This window comes from Hemitrygon akajei, chromosome 8 (assembly GCF_048418815.1).
Source record: "Hemitrygon akajei chromosome 8, sHemAka1.3, whole genome shotgun sequence".
Lineage (NCBI taxonomy): Eukaryota > Metazoa > Chordata > Chondrichthyes > Myliobatiformes > Dasyatidae > Hemitrygon > Hemitrygon akajei.
This window is the reverse complement of record NC_133131.1, coordinates 136,717,477-136,729,250: the sequence shown is the minus strand read 5'-3', so window position 1 is coordinate 136,729,250 and position 11,774 is coordinate 136,717,477. Positions and strand designations below refer to the sequence as shown.

The 11,774-nt window shown below is 41.4% G+C and overlaps 1 protein-coding gene across 1 annotated transcript in view; it reads left to right on the top strand.

Annotated features, from left to right (window-relative positions):
• The first annotated feature begins 503 nt into the window (after window positions 1–503).
• LOC140732291 (patched domain-containing protein 3-like) overlaps window positions 504–11,774 on the top strand; it is a 32,477-nt gene continuing 21,206 nt past the window's right edge. The window contains exon 1 of the mRNA XM_073054711.1: window positions 504–1,220. Within this exon, the coding sequence (XP_072910812.1) occupies window positions 504–1,220 (717 nt within the window). The remainder of the gene's footprint in view (window positions 1,221–11,774) is intronic.

Below are 11,774 nucleotides of genomic sequence, written 5' to 3'. Positions count from 1 at the left end.
TGAGGAATTATTGTAACTTCAGGCCTATTTCTATGAGCACGTTGAAAATAACGCATCAAGCACAACCAAATCATGATTTTGCAACCGCCCCTTCCTTAAGACCTGACCGAATTCCTCTGCAAATCAGCAAAAAAAAACACACCATGTTGACGCAAAACAGCAAAGGAGCGCGGAAGGTAAAATGCCCGGCTTCCCACCGCCGCGCAGCTAACGGTCAGCAAGGCGGCAACGGCAACGGCCGGCTCGCGAGGCCAACAGTCTCGAGCCGGCGCGAGGTTCAATTTTCAAACACCTTGCGGCTGCTCTGCCGGCCGACTCGGTGATTGTTCATCGAACGGATGGTTGTATTGTGGAAACGGTGGTTTGCAGGCTAGATAGAAGCGCGTTACTGGCTCAGGGCAGCGGTTAGATGGTACTTCGAACCAACTGTTAATGTAGTTTTGCAGTTCTCCTAAATTACGAGGATTTGTGTGTTGGGGATTAGTTGAGCTGAGGATTTGGGTATGAATAACTGTAACACAAATTGTATTGAGAAACCTCTGCGCCTCGGTTTTGCCAAAGTGGGAAGATGCGTGGCTCGGTACTCGTGGTGGTTTTTAGGAATCCCTCTTGTGATTTCTGCAGTACTCGGGTCAGGATTCAGGAATTTTAAGAACGTCGAAGGAAATGATATCGAAATCCAGTTTACTCCCATAAGCGGTGCTGCAAAACTAGAAAGAACTTTTGTTCGGCAGCATTTTCCAGTAAATTTTACCGAATTCTCGTTAGACAGGCTTTTCACAGAAGGAGCGTTTGTTTCGTTTATTGCTGTTACTAAAGAGAGTAACATCCTTACGAAAAAGGCATTTGAAGAGATCTTAGTACTTGACAAAATGGTCAAAAATTTGAAAGTTACTTACGAAAATACTGAATATGATTTCATGACTCTTTGTGCGAAACTCGCTGGGTCATGTTACGCAAATCCGGTCTTAAAAATTATAAATCACGATGCTAATCAAGTGGAGAACATTACGTTTGAATATCCTCGCCATAATAAAACATTTATTGGTTCTGTTGTGGGCGGAGTTGAGTTAGATGGAAATAAAACTAAAAATGCTCGAGCAGTTAGGATTAGTTATTACTTAAGAGAAGACGACGTGAAATTTGAAAAGCCGACCGAAATGTGGATTCAGATGTTTCTGGACGAAATTTCGAAGTCGTCAAATTTAAAATGGATTGAGGTACAGTTTGTAATGGTAAAATTTCATTCCGCTTTGTCGAAATTCACGGAATATGATCTTTGTAGTTTGCGAGTTCGAGGCCAATTTAAATTATACTGTTGCAAACTGTAAATTCTATTCAGAACAAATGCTTGGTGGGTACCTGACAGGTTACATCATTTAGTTATTGTAGTTTCCATGCTGTCTGTGGAAATATATTTTTAAGCAGTCGTAAATAAGACAGATTTTATTTCTGGAAAAAACTATTCTAATCCACGTGTTTTGCCAAGTAACCTGACAATGAGACTCCCTTTCAGAATTGAAAGAACCAATTTTAAATGTAAGGTTTAAATCTAACTTTGCTGAAATAGTAGGTGGAAGGGCAGGATGTGTTGCAGATGGGAGAATGGGCAAAGAACTGGCAGATGAAATGCAATTTAGGGATATGTATCATCATGAACGTTGGTAGAACGAATAAAGCCATGGACTATTTTATAAAAGGTGATTTTTAAAAATCAGAGATGCAAAAGGACTTGGGCATCCTTGTGACCGATTCCCAAAAGGTTAATTTGCAGGACGAGTCAGTGGGAGGGAAGGCCAATACACCGTTAGCATTCATTTCGAGAGGACTAGAATATAAAAGCAAAAGTATAACGCTGAGGCTTTATAAGGGATTGGTCAGACTGCACTTGGAGTGTTGTTAGTAGTTTTGGGCCCCTCATCTAAGTCAGACTCACTAGCATTAGAGAATGGTTCTGGGAATGAAAGGGTTAAGACGTGCTGTGGGTCTGTATCGCAGAGTGAGGGGGTGGGGTATCAGATTGAAAGTCCTAGATAGAGTTGATATGGTGAAGATGTTCCCTATAGAGGGTGAGTCAGGGACCAAAGGACACAGCCTCAAAATAGAGGAACGTCCATTTAGAACAGATGAGGAGGTATTCCTTTAGCCAGAGCGTAGTGAATCCGTGGAATTCACAGACGGTGGTGGAGGCCAAGTTATTGAGTAGTGTATACTTAAAGCCGAAGTTGCTAGGTTTTTGATTACAGCATCAAATGATATGGGAGAAGGCAGGAGAATGGGGTTGAGAGAGATCATAAATCAGCTATGATGAAGCTGTGGGCTGGAAGGACCAAGTGGTCTAATTCTGTATATCTTACTGGCTTTGAAGCAAGACAATTGGGGGGGAGGAGAAACAATTCCTTGAGCTAAACAAAATAGCAAATCTGCAGTAGATATCTTGTGTGAATCAGTATATCAAATCAAATAGGTCTATGAACAGCCTCATACGATGTTTAAGGATGTGAGGAAGTTGCTATTGCATTATTTTACCCCACTTGAATGGTTTACTTCCAATAGCTCCAGAAAGGCTACTGCAATATAAATTGAGTTCTTACCTGTCTGAGTTTTTCAGCACACTATCAGTTTTCAGTTGACAGCAGAGGGAAACATACCATCTCCATCAAGTCTGGAGTCAGTCAGGGTTGCCCTCTTTCCTCTGAATTGTTATGTGCTACTTAGAACCCTTTGCCAAAACAGTCAGGAAGGATGAAAACATAAGAGGGATGATGCTGCCAGGCAATGGAGGGACCTGAATGAAAACCTCCCTATACAAGGACAATGTCACTGTCTTCTGCTGTAATCTGATGTCAGTTCACAGATCGATCAGCATCTACGACTAATTTGAGTTGACATTAGGGGCCAGGGTGAAGCAGCTGAAGAGCAAGGTCATACCATTTGGCAACTGGCCCGACCAATCCAGTTCCCCCTTCACCATCAGGACCGATTACGTGAAGGTGCTGGGAATCTGGTTCGAATAAGAATTCGCTGGAACAGACTGAGAAGGTAAAACAGAAATTAGGACTTTAGGGAGGGCACTCCCAATCGATAACGGGGAAGAAGCTGGTCATTAGGTGTGAAGTGCCCTCAGGTCTGCTTTAAGTGTGGCTCATCCCCCACTCCTCCAGTTTGGGAATCATCCAATCAGCTTCTTCTAGGAATCCAAGATGGAGTGGATCAGATGGGTCACAATTCAGACGTCCCTGGACAATGGGGGCAAAAATTTTCCTCACCATGATGGCCGTCTTCGTGTGTGGCTGCATCAGGCTTTAAGTGGATCCTAAATACATGGTCACAAAGTTACCACTACACGTCTTCTCATGTTGCGAAGGATGGGTCTGGCCCCATTGCCTTGCAATGTCCCAGTTAGCTGGATGTTGCCACAATACCTGCCCTTTGCAGATTAACACCTTCGACCACAAGGGCATCTGGTAGTGGTCAACATTGAACATTTTGTAGAGACTGCAGGAGAAAGATGTGATGAACACAGTGGGGTGGTTCCCCCAAGCAGACTGTCTAGACCATCTGTTGGAATGCTTCATCACCAGGTTCACCCACAGGCACCAAGACCCAACCTGGCTGGTGGTGAGAGCTGCTCTCCCAGTCTGATCCTTCCTGCATGCCCGGAACATCATCCCCATAACTCGCTGCCCGTGGGATGAATGGTGTGGAGAAGAGACAGTAACTCACCTCTTTGCAAAGGAAGTGTGGAGGAAGATGAAAGGGTTTGTATCACGCTTTATCCCGAGCACCTGTATGACAGAGGACTGTCTGATCTACAGGCTGTTCCCAGGGAAGCACATGGAAACTACTGGCAGATCATCAACTTGGTGAAAGGCGCAATTTGATTGGCCCAAAACCTGAGGGTCTACCAGCACATCGAGATGTCTGTGGAAGAATGTTGCCAACTGGGACATTCCAGGCTGCAGGCTGAGGGATGCACTGAAGTTTGGTGCAGCTACCACAAAGGCCCGGTTGGATAGAACCATGGGTTAGGGAAGCCCCTCAATTACTGTGGTGTTTAATTTAAAAGCCCAGGGTCCGGGGACTTCCGGTAAGATGGTGATTGTTTAGCTGCTCTGAACTTTTGTTCCGTTACTGTCACTATCTTTGCACTAAATGTCTCCATTTTTTAAACCTTAGTTAGGAATTTTTTCGGTATCTCTTACTTGCCTGTGAACATATCTAACTTACAATGTCTAGCAAGAGTTCTAAATCCGGGAGAAGAGAAGCTATGACTCCCTCGGACGAGACCCTGGTTGCGCTCGGAAAGCTCCGAGATGAAATTTTAAAGGAATTTAAAACCGCTTTCAAACAATTGGAAGACAAACTGGATTGGATCAACGATAAAGTGGACAAACATGCTGAACACTTATCTCGCATCGATTCGACTTCTGAAGATTTAGAAAGTCGTGTTCGATACTTGGAGACTCTCTGTTCCAGCTTAGAGGAAAAATGTAACAAACTCCTTTCCAAAATGGTGGATCTCGAAAATCGCAGCAGACGCTGCAACCTCAGAATTCTTGGGTTGCCAGAGGCGACCGAACAGGGATCAACCGTGAAGTTTTTTGCCAAGTTTCTCTGTGAGATATTCGGGAAAGATTTTCTTCCGAACCCGCCCGAGCTCAAACGGGCACACAGAGTTTATGTTCCCCCCGGAATTTTGGGCTCCTGTCCGCGACCAGTAATCTTGTGTTTCCATCAATACCAGGTAAAACACAGTCTGATTGTAGAGGCACGTCGCAGGGGGTCTTTTCCTTTCCAGGATACAACCATTCGCTTTGAGGAAGATTTTGCACCCCAGACCTTAAAGATGCGCGCTGAGTTTAAAGGCGCAATGAAAGTGCTTTTTGATCGTGCTTTCAAACCTTCTCTTCGCAATCCTGCCGATCTACGAATCAAGCTTAATACCGGAAAATACAAGTGGTTCAAATCAGCAAAGGAAGCTGAAGCATTTGTGGCAAGTCTTCCGGCTATCCAGTCATCTTTGGAATCTGATCGGACCTCCTAAAATGGTGGATAAGTGCTCCTCGTAGTAAAATTACTTTTTCTGGACTCAGACTTCACTTGAATCACTCAGACATTATTCATTGAAACTCTAAGGGCTGTTGACAATCTCTCCCGGGATTTGGTGTGTGTGGAATCTATTTTTATTCCTGTATAACTTTGTCTACAGAGTTCTACAACTAACTCTAACTTGCTTTGGAGGTTTGAAGTCTTTAGTGAAGGCCTTCCTGTTTGTTGGTTCACAGTTTAATTGCTGATTTCTTTTTCCTTTTTTTAATATTTATTTATTTTATCTTTTTTTTTTCTTTTCTTCACCCCTTTTTTCTAATCTCTGAATTTTTTTCTCTCCTCTCTGTAAACGGTTAATAAATACTCGTCTTGAATTTATAATTTTCCCCTTCCTCTCCTTTTTTCTTTTTTCTTCTTACCTTTTTTTTCCCTTTCTCTTACTTTATTCTTCTATAATTTTTCGCGGGTAGGTTAGTTTTGGTTTTCTTCCGATTTTCTCTGTATTAAGTTTTATATTTCTGCAGAAGGTGTTCTAATCTGTAGTTATGTTTTCTAGTGCGTAAACTAGTTACTATTTGCTATAGTATTTATACGGAACTGCTGTTAATGACACAGATTTGGAAGTTGTATTTGGGTTAATTTTTTTGATAGAGCTAGCTACTTGTTTTGGTAGCCGTCTAGTTTTGGGTTGTGCGGGTGGGGTGGATTTTCCAGTTCCAACATCACTCACTGTATTTATTGTTTCTCTTTATTGCTCAGGACATGTATATGTTTTGACTTTATGAATCTATGTTTACATCTCTGCTCCCAGACTGCTATTGTACTGCTTGACTTTTTATATGCCTGCTGCCTTTTATGCATTAGTAATTGATAATGGCTAGTGCACTTAAATTCGTGAGCTGGAATGTAAAGGGATTGAATCACCCTGTTAAAAGGAGGAAGTTATTCTCACATATTAAACAACTCAAAGCTGACATTGCTTTCCTCCAAGAAACTCATATTCGTTGTTTTGATAACTCCCGGCTTCTGTCAAAGTGGGCGGGTCAGCATTTTCATTCATCCTTTGCCGCTAAAGCTAGGGGAGTCTCCATTCTTATTAACTCATATTCCTTTTGAACTCCATAATAAAATATCTGATACAAATGGCCGTTTTATTATTGTTTCTGGTAAACTATATAACACTAAAGTTGCACTAGCAAACCTGTATGCCCCCAACTTTGATGATGTTAACTTTTTTGAACGGTTTTTTTCCTCACTACCAGACTTAAACTCATACTCTCTTATACTGGGTGGTGACTTCAACTGTTGGTTGGATCCTAAACTGGATCGATCGTCCTCTGTTACCAGATCACCTACTAAATCTGCCATAGCTATTCAATCGTTTCTCTCTAATTTTGGTATCTCTGATATATGGCGTTTCCTCCATCCTACGGAGAGAGATTATTCTTTTTTCTCACATGTTCACCATACCTTCACTAGAATTGACTATTTCTTACTCGATAACCAACTTATCCCATTTGCCCACTCTTGTGACTATCAGAGTATACTGATTTCTGACCATGCCCCAATTACCCTCTCTCTGAACTTTCCTGGTCTCCCTCAGAGGAATAAACACTGGCAGTTTGATTCAACTTTATTATCGGATGATGATTTCGTAAAATTTATTAAGGATGAGATAACCTTTCATTTTAACACTAATACATCACCTGAAGTACCATCCCAGATTGTCTGGGATGCCATGAAAGCATATCTGAGGGGTCAAATAATCTCTTACACAGCAAATCTCAACAGAAGATCCCGTGCAGATTGATCAGACCTCATTAACCAGATTAAAGATTTGGATCAAATATATGCCCAAACTAAGAACCCTGAATTATACAAGAAGCGCGTTGAACTCCAAACTAAATTTAACCTTCTGTCCACTCAACCTATCGAACGCCAACTTCTCGAAAGCAAGAGTCGCTTTTACATTCATGGGGATAAGTCTGGTAAATTCCTAGCCAATCAGCTGAGGCGTTCCAAAGCCAAACAACATATTACAAAGATCCGGAAGGAGAACGGAGACTTTACATCGGATCATTTAGAAATTAATGACGCATTTAAAAATTTTTATTCTCAGCTTTATTCCTCTGAATCTCTGAATGACAACATCTCTGTTGATCAATTTTTACAGAATCTGAATATCCCCTCACTTTCATCTGATTTCAAAGCCAAACTCAATGTGCCTATATCATCAGAAGAAATATCTTTTGCAATTTCTGCACTGTCCTCAGGGAAATCTCCTGGACCTGATGGGTTCCCTGTGGAATTGTATAAATCATTCTCTTCACTTCTTTCTCCTCAGTTACTTTCAGTATTATCTGACTCGTTCAATTACGGCAAATTGCCACCCTCTTTCAATGAGGCATCTATTATTCTTCTTTTAAAAAAGGGCAAAGACCCAACAGAGTGTTCCTCGTACAGGCCGATCTCTCTGCTCAATGTTGATGTAAAGATCTTAGCCAAAGTGTTGGCTCATAGATTAGAAACCGTTATTCCCTCCATTATCTCTGATGACCAAACAGGCTTTATTAAAAACCGTCTCCCTTTTTTTAACATTCGGCGTCTATTTAATATTTATACTCAGCTCCAACTGGGACTCCTGAATGTGTTATTTCCCTCGATGCGGAGAAAGCATTTGATCGTATAGAGTGGAACTACCTTTTTGCAGTCTTAGAAAAATTTGACCTCGGCCAAAGTTTCATCTCTTGGATCCAATTGCTGTACCTGCGTCCTACTGCTTCTGTTTTAACTAATTTTCAGAAATCCCAAGTATTTAATCTCAAACGTGGCACCCATCAGGGATGCCCCTTAAGTCCCTTTCTCTTTGATTTGGCTATAGAACCTCTGGCGATAGCATTTCAAAACTGTCCTGAATTGACCGGGATTTGGAGAGGGGGTGTTGAGCATAAAGTTTCTCTCTATGCTGATGACTTATTACTCTTTCTCTCAAATCTGTCTACATCCTTACCTCTAATGTTTTCACTTCTTGACCAGTTTAGCCAGATCTCTGGCTATAAACTTAATTTACATAAGAGTGAACTTTTCCCAATTAATAAAGAAGCACAAGAACTAATATTTCGTGATCTCCCTTTTAAAGTAGTCCATAATCAATTTACTTATCTTGGAATTACAGTCACAAGGAAGTTTAAAGATCTCTTTCGTGAAAACTTTGTCAATCTTTCATACGCTATAAAACAGAGTCTGGTACAATGGTCACCTCTATCTATGTCTTTGGTAGGTCGTATTAATGTTGTTAAAATGTATGTTCTCCCCAAATTTTTATACTTATTTCAATCTATCCCAATTTTTATTCCTAAATCTTTTTTTGATTCCTTAGACTCTATTATTTTGTCATATCTGTGGCAGAATAAGCACTCTAGAATTAATAAAATCCACCTCCAAAAATCTAAAAAAGAGGGTGGCATGGCTTTACCTAACTTTCGCTTATATTATTGGGCAGCTAATATACATTGTGCTACCTTCTGGTCTTACTTCCACGGTCAACCCGAGTGCCCTAACTGGGTGGCAATGGAGTTGAGCTCCACTAAAGAATTATCTATATCTGCACTTCTTGGCTCTGCACTCCCTAGCAGTCTGCCCAGATCAATAGCTAATCCTTTTGTTAGACACACTTTGCGTATATGGGCTCAGTTCAGGAAATGCTATGGTTTCCAGGGGTTTTCCGTTTCTAGCCCTGTTGCACATAATCACCTTTTTTTACCTACTACGTACGATTCAGCATTCCATGTTTGGTATAGGAAGGGCATTAGACATTTTGAAGATCTCTTCATTGATAATCGCTTCGCTTCTTTTCAGCAGCTCTCTGTAAAGTTCAACCTGCCTAACGCTCACTTTTTCAGATATCTCCAAATCCGACACTTTATTGCTCCTTTAATTCCTAACTTTCCTGAAATGCCTGCGAAAAATGCTATGGACCTATTTCTTTCCATTAATCCACTAGGTAAAGGTTTAATATCAATTATCTGAGATAAACTAGCAGCCTTACGATGGGCCCCTGTGGATAAAATTAAAATGGCCTGGGAGCAGGATTTAAATATCTCCTTATCCGAGGAGAGCTGGGACTCAGTTCTCAAATCGGTTAAGTCAACCTCTCTTTGTGCTCGCCATTGCCTTTTACAGTTTAAGATTGTTCACAGAGCCCATATGTCTAAATCTAAACTATCTCGATTCTACCCTGGCATTAGTCCGCTCTGTGATAAATGCAAGAGGGGCGTGGCCTCTCTCATCCATATGTACTGGCTCTGTCCTAGCTTGGAGAAATTCTGGAAAGATGTCTTCACTACGTTATCGTGTATTCTGAATCAGCACCTAGAACCAAACCCCTTAATTGCTCTGTTCGGTTTTTGGGGCGAGACAGATTTATGTCTGGGTCCGACCAAATGCCGAATACTATCCTTTGCCTCTCTCCTGGCTAGATGCTTGATCCTCCTTAGATGGAGAGATGTTGCCCCGCCCACTCATGCGCAATGGCTTAACGACATTATGGCCTCCTTGGACCTCGAAAAAATTCATTATTCAGTTCTTAATTCGGATCTAAGGTTCCATAAGGTCTGGGGACCTTTTATCGAGTACTTTCATAACCTTCCTCTTGACTAGGGTTTTTTTTTCTTTTTTTTTCTTTTTCTTTTCGGTCGCTTGCTTTCAGCTCCCTTTTTTTTCTGGTAGTAGGCATTATTATCCTCTGTTGCTAAGTGTATTCACAGTCTGGGAGTTTGACTGTCCTGACCTATACTCTTTATATTGTGTTGTGGTCGGTCTGGAGCTGTTTTTTTTTCTTGTGTTGTGGAGCTTGGGGAGGACACTGAGCTTACTTGTCTTTAATTTAGGTGCTTTTTTGTTAAATTCTCTTCCTTTGTAGCATATTGTTATTGTATGCTTAATTTTGCACTGTATTAATGCTCCTCATTGGGATTTGGGGTTTTTAATCTGTAAAATGTTTTGAAAAACTAATAAAAAAATTTTTTAAAAGCCCAGGGTCCCACATAAATGGCAGCAGTTTTAGAACAGCATTGGAGGTACTACACATGTAAGTAAAGAATGAAAAGTCATGAAATGGGATACTCTTATAAATAAATTTTAATTGTGAATTAGATATATTTTGCTTAAAAAAAAGGCTGAAAAATCTGATATGTAAGGAAGGTGATAAGAGAAACTAGATAAATGGGTTGAGGAGCTGATGAAAACCAAGTGGGATAGGGAAAAGGCATTGAGAAGCAGATGTGCTGGGGTGAGGGGATTTGGAAAGATGGGGGAGAGGTTATGTGAGAGAAGTTGGGTGGATCAGAAGGAAAGAAAAGGAACACAGGATGCAGGTTACTTGAAATTGGAAAATTGAATGTTCATACTATTGGGCTGTACACTACCCAGACAGACAATAAGTTACTGTTCCAGCTTAAATTTTCCATCTTTGCAATTTTAAATCCAATCTACCAAGTCATAGTGGACTTTGTGTTTTAATCTCTTGGATCAGCCTACCATGAGGGACCTTGTCAATATTTTTACTGAAGTCTATAAATTCAACACCTATTTCCCTACTGTCATCAATCTTAATAAACTGAAAAACGCAATCATATTTAAACACTATGATCTCCCCTGCTCAAAACCGTATCAAAAATGTTGATGTTCCTTACCCATGTCTTGAAAAATACACAATAGATTCCTACCAATGACATAGGTAGGAAAAGGGACGAGGCCCTGAAAACAGACTGCAGGGAGTTAGGAAGGAAGCGGAGGAGCAGGACCACAGAAGTAGTAATCTCGGGATTACTGCCCGTGCCACATGACAGTGACTATAGGAATAGAGTGAGGTGGAGGATAAATGCGTGGCTGTGGGACTAGATCAGGGGGCAGGGATTCAGATTTCTGGATCATTGGGACTTCTTTTGGGGCAGGAATGACCTATACAAAAAAGACGGGTTGCACTTGAATCCAAGGGGGACCAATTTCCTGGCAGGGAGATTTGCTATGGCTATTGGGGAGAGTTTAAACTAGAAACACCGAGGGGTGGGAACCAAACTGAAGAGATGGAGGAAGGGGCAGTTAGTTCACAAATTGAGAAAGCTTGTAGATAGTGTGAGAGGGAGGATAGGTGGGTGATAGAAAAGGGATACACTCAGACTGATGGTTTGAGATGTGTCTATTTTAATGCAAGGAGTATCATAAACAAAGCGGATGAGCCCAGAGCGTGGATCAGTACTTGGAGCTAAGGTGTTGTGGCCATTACAGAGATTGGAAGGCTCAGGGGTAGGGATGGCTACTTCAAGTGCCAGGCTTTAGATATTGCAGAAAGAACAGGGAGGGAGGCAAAAGAGATGGGGGTATGGCACTACTGATCAGAGATAGTGTCACGGCTGCAGAAAAGGAGGAAGTCATGGAGGGATTGTCTACTGAGTCTCTGTGGGTGGAGGTTAGGAATAGGAAGGAGTCAATAACTCTACTGGGTGTTTTTTTTTATAGATCAGCCAATAGTAACAGGGACATCGAGGAGCAGATAGGGAGACAGATTTTGGGAAGATGCAATAATAACAGGGTTGCTGTGGTGGGAGATTTTAATTTCCCCAAATATTGATTGGCACCTCCCTAGAATGAGGGGTTTAGATGGAGTAGAGCTTGTTAGGTGTGATCAGGAAGGTTTCTTGACACAATATGTAGATAAGCCT